Source organism: Protopterus annectens, chromosome 15.part0 (genome assembly GCF_019279795.1).
Source record: "Protopterus annectens isolate FY-2018-M chromosome 15.part0, PAN1.0, whole genome shotgun sequence".
NCBI lineage: Eukaryota > Metazoa > Chordata > Ceratodontiformes > Protopteridae > Protopterus > Protopterus annectens.
In genome coordinates this window covers 195,596,970-195,609,107 of record NC_056749.1, presented here as the reverse complement: position 1 = coordinate 195,609,107, position 12,138 = coordinate 195,596,970, and the positions used below count along the sequence as shown (strand labels likewise).

The following is a 12,138-nucleotide window of genomic DNA, read 5'->3' as shown; positions in this document are numbered from 1 at the left end:
GTCTGGTATGCCATGAGATGCTTCTTCGACTATGGAACCTGCGGATATCTCTACCTTGGATGGGTCCAGGAACCGGCTTCTGAGGGTGTATTCAGGCCTACAGATTTGCATTTCAAACCGATGCCATCTTCTTCACCCAGACCTAAAACTCGACCCACGCCTAGAAAACCGATGTCCAAACTGCATGGTCAGGCTCATATGCCTAAAAAACAAATGCTCAGAATGGCTGAAGACCTTATTACTTTAATTATGGGAAGCCAGCCTTCCCCCTGTAAGAGACCTAGAATTGATTTTCCTTCTGATTCTTCTGATCAGGATTCTGAAATCTCTGTTTCTTCTGATTACCAGGATTTGCCCTTATCTACTTATGCGGATTCTGATGCTGAGGATTCTTTTCTTTTGGTGAAACCTTGCACACTCTTAGGGAGCATTTCCCCTGGGAAAGCCAGGATTGCTCTGACTCCAAAAAGAGGCTTAGGGAATTTTTACTCCTACCTCAACGCAGGCCTTTAGCTATACCTCCTGTTCTGGACATTGTAGATGATGCCTTCTTGGAATCTAGCCTGTCCCCAGACACTTTACCTTCAGCTCCCAGAAAACCTGACGGGTATTAGAGTACCTGACTCTCTCAAGTTCCTCTTCAAGAATCCTACTGCGGATCCAGAGACCATTTCCCAAGGACCAAAGGGCATTAAGGCTACTGCTGCCCAACATCCTACCCCCTCTGATAGAGATTCTAGGGCCTTGGACAGATGGGGTAAGAAGGTATACATGTCTGCTACTTTGGCCATTAGGGCCTTAAATTGCCAGTTTCATATGTTAAAGTATCAGCAGCATATTATGGGACTACTTAAACAGAAAATTACGTTGATTCCTGACTGTGCTGAACATAAAGAATTACAGGATTTAATACATTCTGCTGAACAAGTTGGTAAACAATGTCATTTTGACTCTTTAGAAGCATCTTGCAGGGCTGCTGTCACTGGGTCTGTACTTAGAAGGCATGCTTGGCTTAAGGAGCAAAATTTGCCAGATCATGTTCATGTTAAAGCTAAATTACTGGATACTCCCTTAAAACAAGACCGCCTGTTTGGCAACAAAGCAGAAGAAGTCCTCAAAAAGATGGAGGGAAAAGCTAAATCTATGGAAACTGTTAAAGATTTCCTGCAAGTACAGCCTCCCAGATTTAGTAGGCATTGGCATTCAAAGAATTGGTCCTTTCCAGTCTCTTCCAGGCCTTCTCAGTCCAAGAACAGCAGACCACCTAGATTACAGTCTCAGGCTACACACAGGCTTAGGAAGTGGGGAGCTCCCACTTCCAAAACAGGAAGTGGTAAGACACCCCCTACAGAAAAATGTCACAATGACTTAACTTTAACCCTTCCAAGCCCTGCTCAACTACTTGCTCCCTTAGGAGGAAAGCTCGCTTTCCATGCAAAAAACTGGGAACTCATTACCCAGGACAAATGGGTTTTAAATATAGTTTTCCAAGGATACAGATTAACCTTCCACACCCTACCAACCCTAAACGGTTGGACAGACCCTACCCCCAAATCAGTGGGCAGAGGCTCAACAGCAGGTTCCCTCTCTTCTAAGTATCAGGGCTATTCAACCTGTCCCAGCAGAAAAAAGGTGACAAGGTTTTTATTCAAGATTTTTCCTGGTAGCAAGAAAAGACGGCTCCTGGCTTCCTATCCTGGACTTCTCTATTCTAAACACCTTTTTGGTAATCCCAGAATTCAAACTGCTAACACTTCAACAACTGCTTACTATGCTAGGCACAGATGCCTGGTTGGCAATCTTAGACTTAAAGGAAGCTTACCTGAACATTCCAATAACGGAATCTTTCAGGAAATAACTACGCTTTAGGGCAGGCTTCATACACTCTCAGGTCTCTGCACTTCCCTTTGGCTTATCTACTGCACCCAGGGTATTCACAAAGTGTCTAGCTCCAGCCATTTTTTTAGGCAGAGAAATATTCAAATATACCCATACCTGGACGATTGTCTGATTCAGGCAGAAAGCCAGGACATGCTATTAAAACATCTGGCATTCGTAAAGAAACTTCTAACCTCGCTGGTGTACACCATAAACAAAAAGAAGTCTCATCTAGTACTCTGCCAACAGATTGTATTCCTGGGAGAAAGCTTGAACACAACTTCCCAGATGGCTTACCTCACGCCAGAAAAACAAGTTTATTTGACAACCCACTTCAAACTACTTGCCACAAAGACCCAGCTATCTGCAAGGAAAATTTTGCAAGCCCTGGGGTTCATGGCCTTTTGCATTCTAATAATTCCATATGCAAGACTGCATATGAGGACATTACAATGGTATCAAAAAAGCCTATGGTGTCAACATTCTCAGGACCTGGAATCAATGGTTCCTGTCATTCCTTGTATAAAGACAGAGTTCCTTTGGTGGGCAGAGGCCTACCACCACAACAGGGGGCTCCCTTTCATTCTACCCCCTGCCGCCCAAACCCTAACAACAGACATATCAGACTATGCATGGGGGGCTCACTTGACAGGGCAGTGCATTCAGGGCAAATGGAACCCCTGTCAGATGCACCTGCATATCAACCAAAAAGAAATGTTAGCTGTACAGAATTCCCTGCCAGCTTTCAAAGACCACATCCTTCCAGGACAAGTATTGGTAAAGACGGACAACACCACAGTTATGTGGTACATAAACAAGCAGGGGGGACCCACTTGTACCCTCTCTGCAGACTATCCATGGCTCTGTGGAATACAGCCTTGAGCTACCACATGTACCTACAAGTTCAATTCCTGCCATGCAAGCTAAATTCACTGGCAGATGACCTAAGCAGAAATCTCATATATCCACACAAATGGAAACTGGAACCAAAAATATTCAACCTCTTGAGGAACAAATGGGGGACTCCAGAGACTGACCTGTTTGCCTCCCCCCAGGACTTCCAATTGGACAAATTCTGCATAAGGACTCCCCACAGTCAAGCTTGGAAAGTGGATGCCCTGTCCTTCACTTGGGAAAGCCTCTCTGTTTATGCCTTTCTCCCTCTGCCTCTCCTCTCGATGGTTCTGCTAAAGATCAAACAGGACAGACCAAGGACAATACTTATTGCACCAGACTGGCCCCACCAGCACTGGTACCCCCTCTTGCACAGCATGATACTGCTGGATCCATGGCACCTATCCTCCGACACCTTCCCTGCTGTTCCAGCAGGCGGGCCAGATTCTGCACCCTCAGCTTCAAACCCTGGACCTTGCAGATTGGCTAATTCCTTGAGCTCTCTAATAGCATCCCTCAGTAAGCAGGTGCTGGATGTCATTCTGGAAGCAAGGAGACCTAGTACTAGAAAATCCTATGCTGAAAAGTGGAAAAGATACTGTTCCTGGAACCAGACCCAGGGTATGGGCACTATGGTGCCCAGCTTACCTCATATTCTTCAGTATTTAACAAAAATGCTCCACAAGGGCTTATCCTTAATGTCAATTAAAATTCATGCCTCTGCAATTTCAGCACATTATAATACTGAACCACCCCTCTTCTCTCACCCCCTGCTAAAGCAATTCCTCAGAGAGGCTAAACATTTAAGACCCCTCCCTCCAGGCTAGCCCCAACTCCAGCCTGGGACCTTAACTTTGTATTGGAAAAGCTCACTCTTCCTTCATTTGAACCAGCTGCAACTGCAGAGCTGAAATTCCTTTCTTGGAAAACAGCCTTCCTTCTAGCCATCATGTCAGCAAGAAGTGTGTCTGAATTACATGCACTCATGGCAGTGGAGCCCTTCATTATCTTCCATGTAGACAGGGTTTCCCTCAGGACCAGTCCTTCCTTTTTGCCCAAGGTGGTGTCTAGTGTGGCCCTAAATCAGTCCATTAATTTGCCTACCTTTTTCCCGAATCCACAAAACAAAGAACGAATTCTGCACTCTTTGGACGTGCGCAGACAACTTAGATTTTATTTGGACAGGACTAAGCCTCTTAGAAAATCTGAACAGCTGCTAGTTGGCATTTCAAAGCAAACCATTTCTAAATGGATAGCCCATTGCATTAATTTCTGCTATAAGCACCAGGGAAAACCTACCCCACAAGGGGATAAGATTACATTCCACCAGGGTTGCATCTACCTCTACAGCCTTTCTCAGAGGGGTCCCTACCAGGGACATCATAGAAGCTGTTACCTGGAGCTCTGTACATACCTTCACCAAGCATTACCGCATGCCTATTTTTTTCTAAATCCAGAGCTGGTTTTGCCACTGCTGTTTTGCAGGGCTTAATAGCTGACCCTAATGCTCTCTAACTTTCTCTTCCCTTCCTTAGCTTTGGGAATCAACCCAAATGTAATGACTGCAACAGTGAAACACGAAGAACATAGTACAGTTGTGTACACTTACCATAAATGTAGATGTTTGAGTATATTCACTGTTGCAGTCCTGGTTACCCTCCCTCCAGCCCCCTGACTTCTCTTGGCTCTACTTTTGCTTCTTGTTTTAAGCTTTTTGGTGTATTTGCTTTTTGATGGAGGTGTAGCATATAATTGCTTCCCTTCGTGGGGGCACCTGACATCTGAGGCAAGAAAAACTGATGTAATGGCGTCAGCTGCATGTTTTATACCCCTGATGACCTGACGTCATGGAAGAAGAGACAGCATCTGATGCAGGAATCCAAGACTCTGGTATTCAGGCCGGCTGAGGGCTACCTGCAGGCAGATAACCCAAATGTAATAACTGCAACAGTGAATACACTCGAACATCTACATTTGTGGTAAGTTGTACACAACTGTACTTTCACACCGAGGACTTCCTGCTACAGTCTCTAGGGTTCATGATAAATTACCCAAAGTCCCAACTCCACCCTGCTCAGGACATTGTCTTCCTGGGATGCAGAATCAGGACAGACATCAGCATGACCTCCCTCCTGGAGCAAAAAGTGGTGTCCCTCTCCCATCACTTTCAGTCCGCCCTCCATTCATCAGCCCTATTAGGAAATTCCTAAGACTTCTGGAGTACATGGCGGCTACTATCCCCATGTTGCCCTAACTGAGGTTACACATGAGAAAATTTCAGTGGTACCTGCATTCGGTGTGGACGCAGCACTCACATCCTCTAGAGTTTAGGGTTCCACTGCTTCCCTGTCTTCACCAAGAATTAAAATGGTGGCTGGCCCAAATTGCCCAGAATTCCGGCATGCCCCTGCAAATGCCCATCCCTTCCCAGATCATGCACACTGATGCCTCAGACCTGGGCTGAGGGGCAGTTCTGGGTCCAAGGACAGTGCAAGGTTTGTGGACAGGCAGACACTAACAAATGCACATCAGTATCCAGGAAATGACAGCAATACTCCTCACCCTGCAGGCATTCCAACCTTACCTCCAGCAGGACCTCCTAAAACTCTTCACAGACAACACCACAGTGATGTGGTACCTGATCAAGCAAGGAGGGGCAAAGTCCTACCTCCTATGCAGATTAGCTCTACAGGTATGGGATCTGTCTCTCTCTCAAGGATTCTCCCTCCAGGCAGCCTACATCCCATCTCAGCACAACTCTCTGGTAGATTCACTAAGCAGAACCATATCAGACAGCCATGGATGGATGCTCTCAAGAGAGGTGTTCTAGATCTGGTCCACAAGTGGTGTGTTCCTCAGATAGACGTGTTCACTTCCTCCATAAACAGGCAACTCCAGAGCTCCTGCTCCAGAACTCACAACCCGATAGCATTGCAAACAGACACCTTCTCAGTGTCATGGAAGGGGAAGTTTATGTATGCCTTCCCCCCCTTCCCTCTGATCCAGAGGGTCCTACTGAAAATTCAGCAGGACTCACCAAAAATCTTGCTGGTGATTCCCTATTGGCCAAGGCAGCACTGGTTGCCTCTACTTAATCTCTCCAGGAGCAATCACCACACGTTACCCCCTCAGGGGATTTACTCACACAGCACAAGGGGACACAGATACAACCACAGTGACTGTCTCTGCACCTCTTCCTGTGGCAGATAGGATTCTGATTCCCTTCAGACACTTGTACATCGAGGACATGTTTTCTTTCCTGTCAGAAGCCAGGAAACCCAACAAAAGGAAATCTTCTCTCTCCAAATGGAAAAGGTTTTCCTTCTGTTGTCACAAAAGACAGATGGAGCCGCTGGATGGCAACTTGTCTCTAATTCTGTCCTACCTGTGTGAACTCATGAAGACAGGTTTGTCATACTCTTTAAAAGCACACCTGTCTGCCATCTCTGCCTGCCTATGGACCCTCCGCTGGCATCCAATTTACCAGCCAAACTCTAGCAGAAGGAGGCTCTGCACCTAAGATCTCCCTGGAACCAATCCCCTCCTCCCTGGGATCTTAATTATGTGCTAGAAAACCTCACTTTTCCACCCTTTGAACCGGCTGACAAGGCCACCTTAAAGGTTTGCACATGGAAAACAGTCCTGCTAGTAGCTTTGACATTAGCCAGGAGGGTTTCAAAGCTTTAAGCCCTTATGTCTACCCTGCCTTTCCTGGTTTTACATATGGACAGACACCCTAAGGATAAACCCTTACTTCACCCCCAAGGTGGTCAATGACCTTTCCTTGAATCAGGCTATCCATCTGCCTACCTTCTTCCCTAACCCACAGGGAGATAGTGATAGAGTCCTTCATTCCCTGGATGTCCACAGACAACTCAGATTCTGTTTGCATATAACTAAACCTTTTTGCAAATCAGACCAATTGTTTGTCTCCTTCCACCCCAGGGCTCTGGGGAAAGCGGTAGGCAAACAGACCACTTCAGCCTGGATTGCTAAGGCTAGCTCCTTTTGTTGCACCATGGGAAGACACTTTCAGGCAATGCCAGGGCCCACTCCACAAGAGCGATGGTCTCTTCTGGGGCCTTTTTCAAAGGCCTGGACACCAACTCCATTCTGGAAGCAGCCACTTGGTCCTCTCTGCACATCTTTACCAAGCACTACAAACTGGACCATATTTCCAGAGCCAGGCTAGGTTTTGCCAGGGCTATCTTGCACGGATTCCTGGAATCCTCTACCAGGCCACCTCACAAGCTTTAGTGAGCTTTGGTAACCACCCACTAGTAGAATACTGAAACATTGAAATAGAAGGACATAGGAAAGTTGTGTAAAAACTTACCATAACAATAACGTCCTTCTCTTCCATGTTGCAGTATTCCTTCCCTCCTGCCATCCCCCTACTTAACCTTGCACTTGCTCTCCCTGGGTCAAGGACAGATTATGTCCCTCAGAATTTATTTAAGTTCTGAGGGAAGGTGCGTACAGACGTCACCTTTATGACCCAAGTACCTGCCTCCATGTCAGATGTCTGACACACCAAGAGGGACTGGAAAAGCTTTGGAAACCTGGGTGGAAAAGCTGATCGGAAGAAGGGTAAACCCACTAGTACAGTACTGCAACATGAAAGAGAAGGACATCTATGGTTACGATAAGTTTTTACACAACTTTCCATCAGGGGGACATAGCTTTGGACCACAGTCTGTTGGACACTGCTAAGCATTTCACAATTTCCAGTGCTGTAAAACACTTTCTGCTCTTACACTTCTTTTTTTTTTTTTCTCTGACTAGTAATACATTGGAGCAACTAAAGTTGCATGTCCCATAAAAAATTAGGGTCTCCGATCATATCTCAGTTATTTCTTTTCAACATGTTTTATGAGTGGGTCTTTGATCATATCTCAGTTATTTCTTCTGAACATGCATATCAAAATTGGTTGACATTCATGTTTTGAACATATAATATCTTGGTGTTATGACTGAGGACATGTTAGTAATCCTCTGTAATAGTGGTGTGAACAAGTTGATTTTTATGGTATTTCTAGACTGAGAACAGCAGAATGCTTTGCATTTTGTCCTTTTCTTTTACTTTTAAAATGTTTCGAGAACAGCTTGTATAGTATATGTATGTACATTCATTCAGAATTGACTTGAATCTGAAGTATTTATATTATTGACTGATTTCTAATTTTTGCCTATACAGTATTTTAATAATGAAAAGTATGAAGCAGAGCGGTATGATTCCTTCTTGAAGACGTATGAAGCTGCATCATTAAAGACTACTACAACTCTTGCAATGCTGAACTTTGGACAGAGTTTGATTTTTAGTGTTGGCTTGACAGGAATCATGGTTCTCGCCAGTAAAGGAATTATGTCAGGTAATGGGGCTTTGATTACAAATTTATTTTATTATGTTTTATTTAGCAGGTAAGTGAACTGAACCACAGAGGCCCCCTTTCAGTCACAACGTGTGAAAAGCTAGTTATAACAATAACAATAACAATACGATACAGTAAGTAGAATAACCAGGGTGGGGTGAGAGGGACAACTACCTTGGTCACAAAGTGTTGGGGGATGTGATTTACCATCATCTGAATCGCCCTTTAGTGCAATTACACCTTTTAAAAGCTAGTATTTAATTTGTGGTTAAACCTGAGCATTGTGGCACTTTGTGTGGTCTAAACTTTAGCAACTGCTTGCTATTCTGTAACAAGCAGTTTTCTACATTTTAAAAGAAGATACGTTGAATTATCACTTAAGACATAGGCAAACATACATTTATGTAAAGGAAAACAAACCATGCTAACATGTTTTGTTCACAGTTACAAATATTAGAGGTCTCATAAATTCTTTCATACAATTGTCATCAATTTAACATTACGTAAACTGCTCAGTTCCTGCCTTTCTGTAAACCTCTCTCCTCCTACAAAACATTATTCTGCATGCATTGTTCCCACGGGTTCCATTTTTCTATGTAATTTGCCCCTACCCTTTTCTAAAGATCCCACTTCCAGTTCGTTTGTCTCTGTTACAGTATTGTGTATTTCAACATAAATTGCTTTGCACTTAGATTTCCATTTTCTGGTAATTGCTTTTTTTGGCAGCCACCAGAATTAAACTTATCAAAAATGAATGTAGGCTTAGTAGCAGTCCTGCATCTGGCCCTCATGTATCCATGGAAACAATCTGATAAAGAGAAATTAGCTGTGTTGTTCTTAAATCTCCATGGAGACAGTCTGATCAAGAAAAATTGGTTACAGTCTGGCGGCGAGTGATTGGCTGGGAAAAAAGGAAAAGAGATGCATGCTAGGAGATAATGTTCTATGAAAGTATTCAGGGGGTTTCCGAGCTGGGAGAGCTATAAAGAGAAGACGAAAACAGCACTTAGAAGCACATGCTGCACCATGTGTCTTGGCATGGATAACCTTTCTTTTTGGTTAACTCAACTCAGAGTGGGTCTGTCAGTTATGGACATTTGCTCCTGTTAGGAAAGCAAAACTTCAATATTTGAAAATCTACATAGTTTTCTGTGTTGGTATTGAATTAATAGGTTTTAGTCTGTGTTTTGGGGGTTTGTTTGTTTTTTTGTTTGAGGGATTTCAATAAAACAAAAAGTTTTGTAAGATGTGAGAGGCTCAAATGGGTATGACAAGAAACAGTCATATAAAAGTTTGGCCTGTCAAACAGTGTATACAATAACACCAAAGCTGGAACTAGACATTTAACTAAAAAAAAGTTTTATACATTAAAGGTGGAAGTAATAATGTTTTAATACATTGATGCTTTCTGTAATGTCAGTGGTCTCAGATAAATACAAAAAAGAAAAAATAGTGAACTGTATTAAAAAATGTAGAGTTATCTAGAGACTTTCAAGATGGTTATTCAGCAGAATATCTGGGACAAAGGAAAAGAGGAGTACTTGTATTAATTGCAAGAGGAGTTCCAGTAGTGATGGAACAGGATAAAAAAGATAATGGCAGATTTGTAGTGCTAAGGGGGTACTGGCAAGGGAGGAGGATTACACTGGCATGTATTTATATTCCACCTAAAACTGCTATAGTGGATGATGTGAATTCAGTAGTAGGAGTTCTGAGTGAATTTACATATTACTCCCCAGGATATAAAAACTGGGCTAGGCTAGACAGAATTTACATTACACAGGAACGTGTGCATTTAATTGAAGGTCTTGATACCCACCCAATAACTATTTCAGATCATTTGTCAGTAATAACTAAAATAAAAACACAAGGTAATGAAATAAAAATGAGACACTGGCACTTTCCCACCTGTCTGTTGAAAAGAGAGGAATTTAAAGAGTGGGTAGTGGAGATTATTCAGGAACTATTCAAGAAGTTAGAAATTATTTCAAAAATATAGCTAGGGAGTGGGGATAAAATTAAGGTGGAGTTTAAGCATAGGGTGGAAATAAAAGAAAGGGAGCTGTGGTTAAGAAGTAACAAGAATTATTTAGAGGAACTGACAAATGTTAAAATATTGCAGAACAGGAATTCTCACAGAACAAGAAGAGGATCAGCTGCAGAATGGTAAGCAGAAAATAAGAGATTACCTTGATAATGTACATGAGTTTAGTAAGATTGGTGTTAAGCAACTGTATTTTGATATTAACACAAGAGCACAAAAAGTAGAAAGGGCTTATCACCAAGCTTAGGGAACCTGTAACAATGAAAGTAACAAGAGATCCTGTAGAGGCATTAGAAATATTTTGGAAATTCTGTGAAAGTCTGTAGAAATATGGAAGCAAAGAAGAGATACAAATGGAAATGTTTATGGAAGAATTAAATATGCCAAGGTTAGAGGTAGATGAGGCTCAATTACAAGCGTCTTCTTGCTCAGCCTGAAGAGTAGTGCATTAGTGTGTCTTACAGTGGAGTTTCCTATGACTAGGATCCTTGGTTGTGTGGAGGTTTGCTTTGTGAGCTTTAGAGTTTGGGTACCTTGAGTTGTAAGTGCATAATTTGTGGTAGGTTCTGCTTGAGTTAACTGTGAGGTTGCTCTGGGTACTTATTGCTGTAGTTACATCTGGGTGGCCTTTGAGGTTTGGTTAGCTTAGTTTTAAGATCCTCAACATATGTAGGTGTATATGATTGGTCTGTAGTGCATGTAGCAGGTAGTGATTGTTGTGTGTTACTGACAACCTGTTTGGTATTTGTAACATCTGTATGCGAGAGCCTTGCCTCCAGTGACTTTGTATAGCGAAATCTCTCATGCCCTGTATCAGATTTCTTAAGAATTAGGTGGTTGCCCATTAATGTGAACCAAATGTGTCATTTTCTCAGGATGTTGATTTCCACGAGGTTGATTGCAGCGGTAGTAGGAAGGTGCAAATCCAAGGTTTCATTTGTTTATGGAGTGGTACCTTATGGCTTTCCAGCTGATTTGCTTAGGTGCTGTCTAGGTTAAAACTGCAGTCCAAATCTAAACTTGTGGGGTAGCTCCTCTGTAACCAAATCTGACAGTAGTTGTACAACTAAATAGTTAAGAGCTTGTTTTTATAAGGAAAACAGAGAATCAACAAACCTGCAACTATATAGGGCACAGCTAACTGCCACTGCATGATGAGTAGAATCTCACAGATGGAAAAACTATACAGGCAGAGAAATTCAAAAAAACCTAGATATGTCTTTGACCAGTCACAAAATAGTACAGGTTCTGTAAGCAGGGAAAGGACTTGGTTCCCCCTTCACTCCTCCTAGAGTTCAACCAAAGCTTTCTGACTTGGATTACTAAAAAAATAACCAAAGTGCAGAAGTAGCAACTAAAAACAATGAGCAGTGCTTTGAGTAATGCAGGAAGGAAGTACAAAAAGTGAAAAAAGTACCTGACAGCCTTGAATAAGGTCAGTAGGTAACCAAAATCACAGTATTTCAAGTGTTGTGGGCACCAAATATTGCGACATTCTAAGGAAGTGAGTCAAGTGATACAAAAATACAATAGCTTCCTATAGGCTGAGAGATTCAGAAAACAAGAAAAGTAGCCCTGTGGCCAATCAGAAAATAAAGTACTCTTGGATTCTCTAAGCACCGAAAGGACTCCTCTCACTAGAGCTCAACCAAAGCTTTCTTATTAAAAAAAAAAACAGAAGTGTAGAAATGACATCTAAGTACTGTGAGCAATACAATAAATAATGAAGAAAAGATGTGCAAGCAATGAAAAAAAAATACTCTTCATTCTTGAATAAGATTGGAGGAGCCCTTGACATACAGTGATGTTAATTCTGTGGTTGCCAGGTGTTGTGAAGCTCTGAGGAAATTAGCTAAATGTAGTGAAAACAACTTTACACATGCATAGAAATTCAAAAACAAGACCAATAGCCCTCTGGATAATCCCAAAAAAGTACACTTTTAGGTTCTA

The 12,138-nt window shown here is 42.5% G+C and overlaps 1 protein-coding gene across 2 annotated transcripts in view; it reads left to right on the top strand.

Annotated features, from left to right (window-relative positions):
- Positions 1-12,138, top strand: part of ABCB7 (ATP binding cassette subfamily B member 7) — a 1,517,597-nt gene that overhangs the window by 779,126 nt on the left and 726,333 nt on the right. For both annotated transcript variants that reach the window (XM_044057689.1, XM_044057687.1), the window contains one exon: positions 7,970-8,144. In XM_044057689.1, the coding sequence (XP_043913624.1) occupies positions 7,970-8,144 (175 nt within the window). The remainder of the gene's footprint in view (positions 1-7,969; positions 8,145-12,138) is intronic.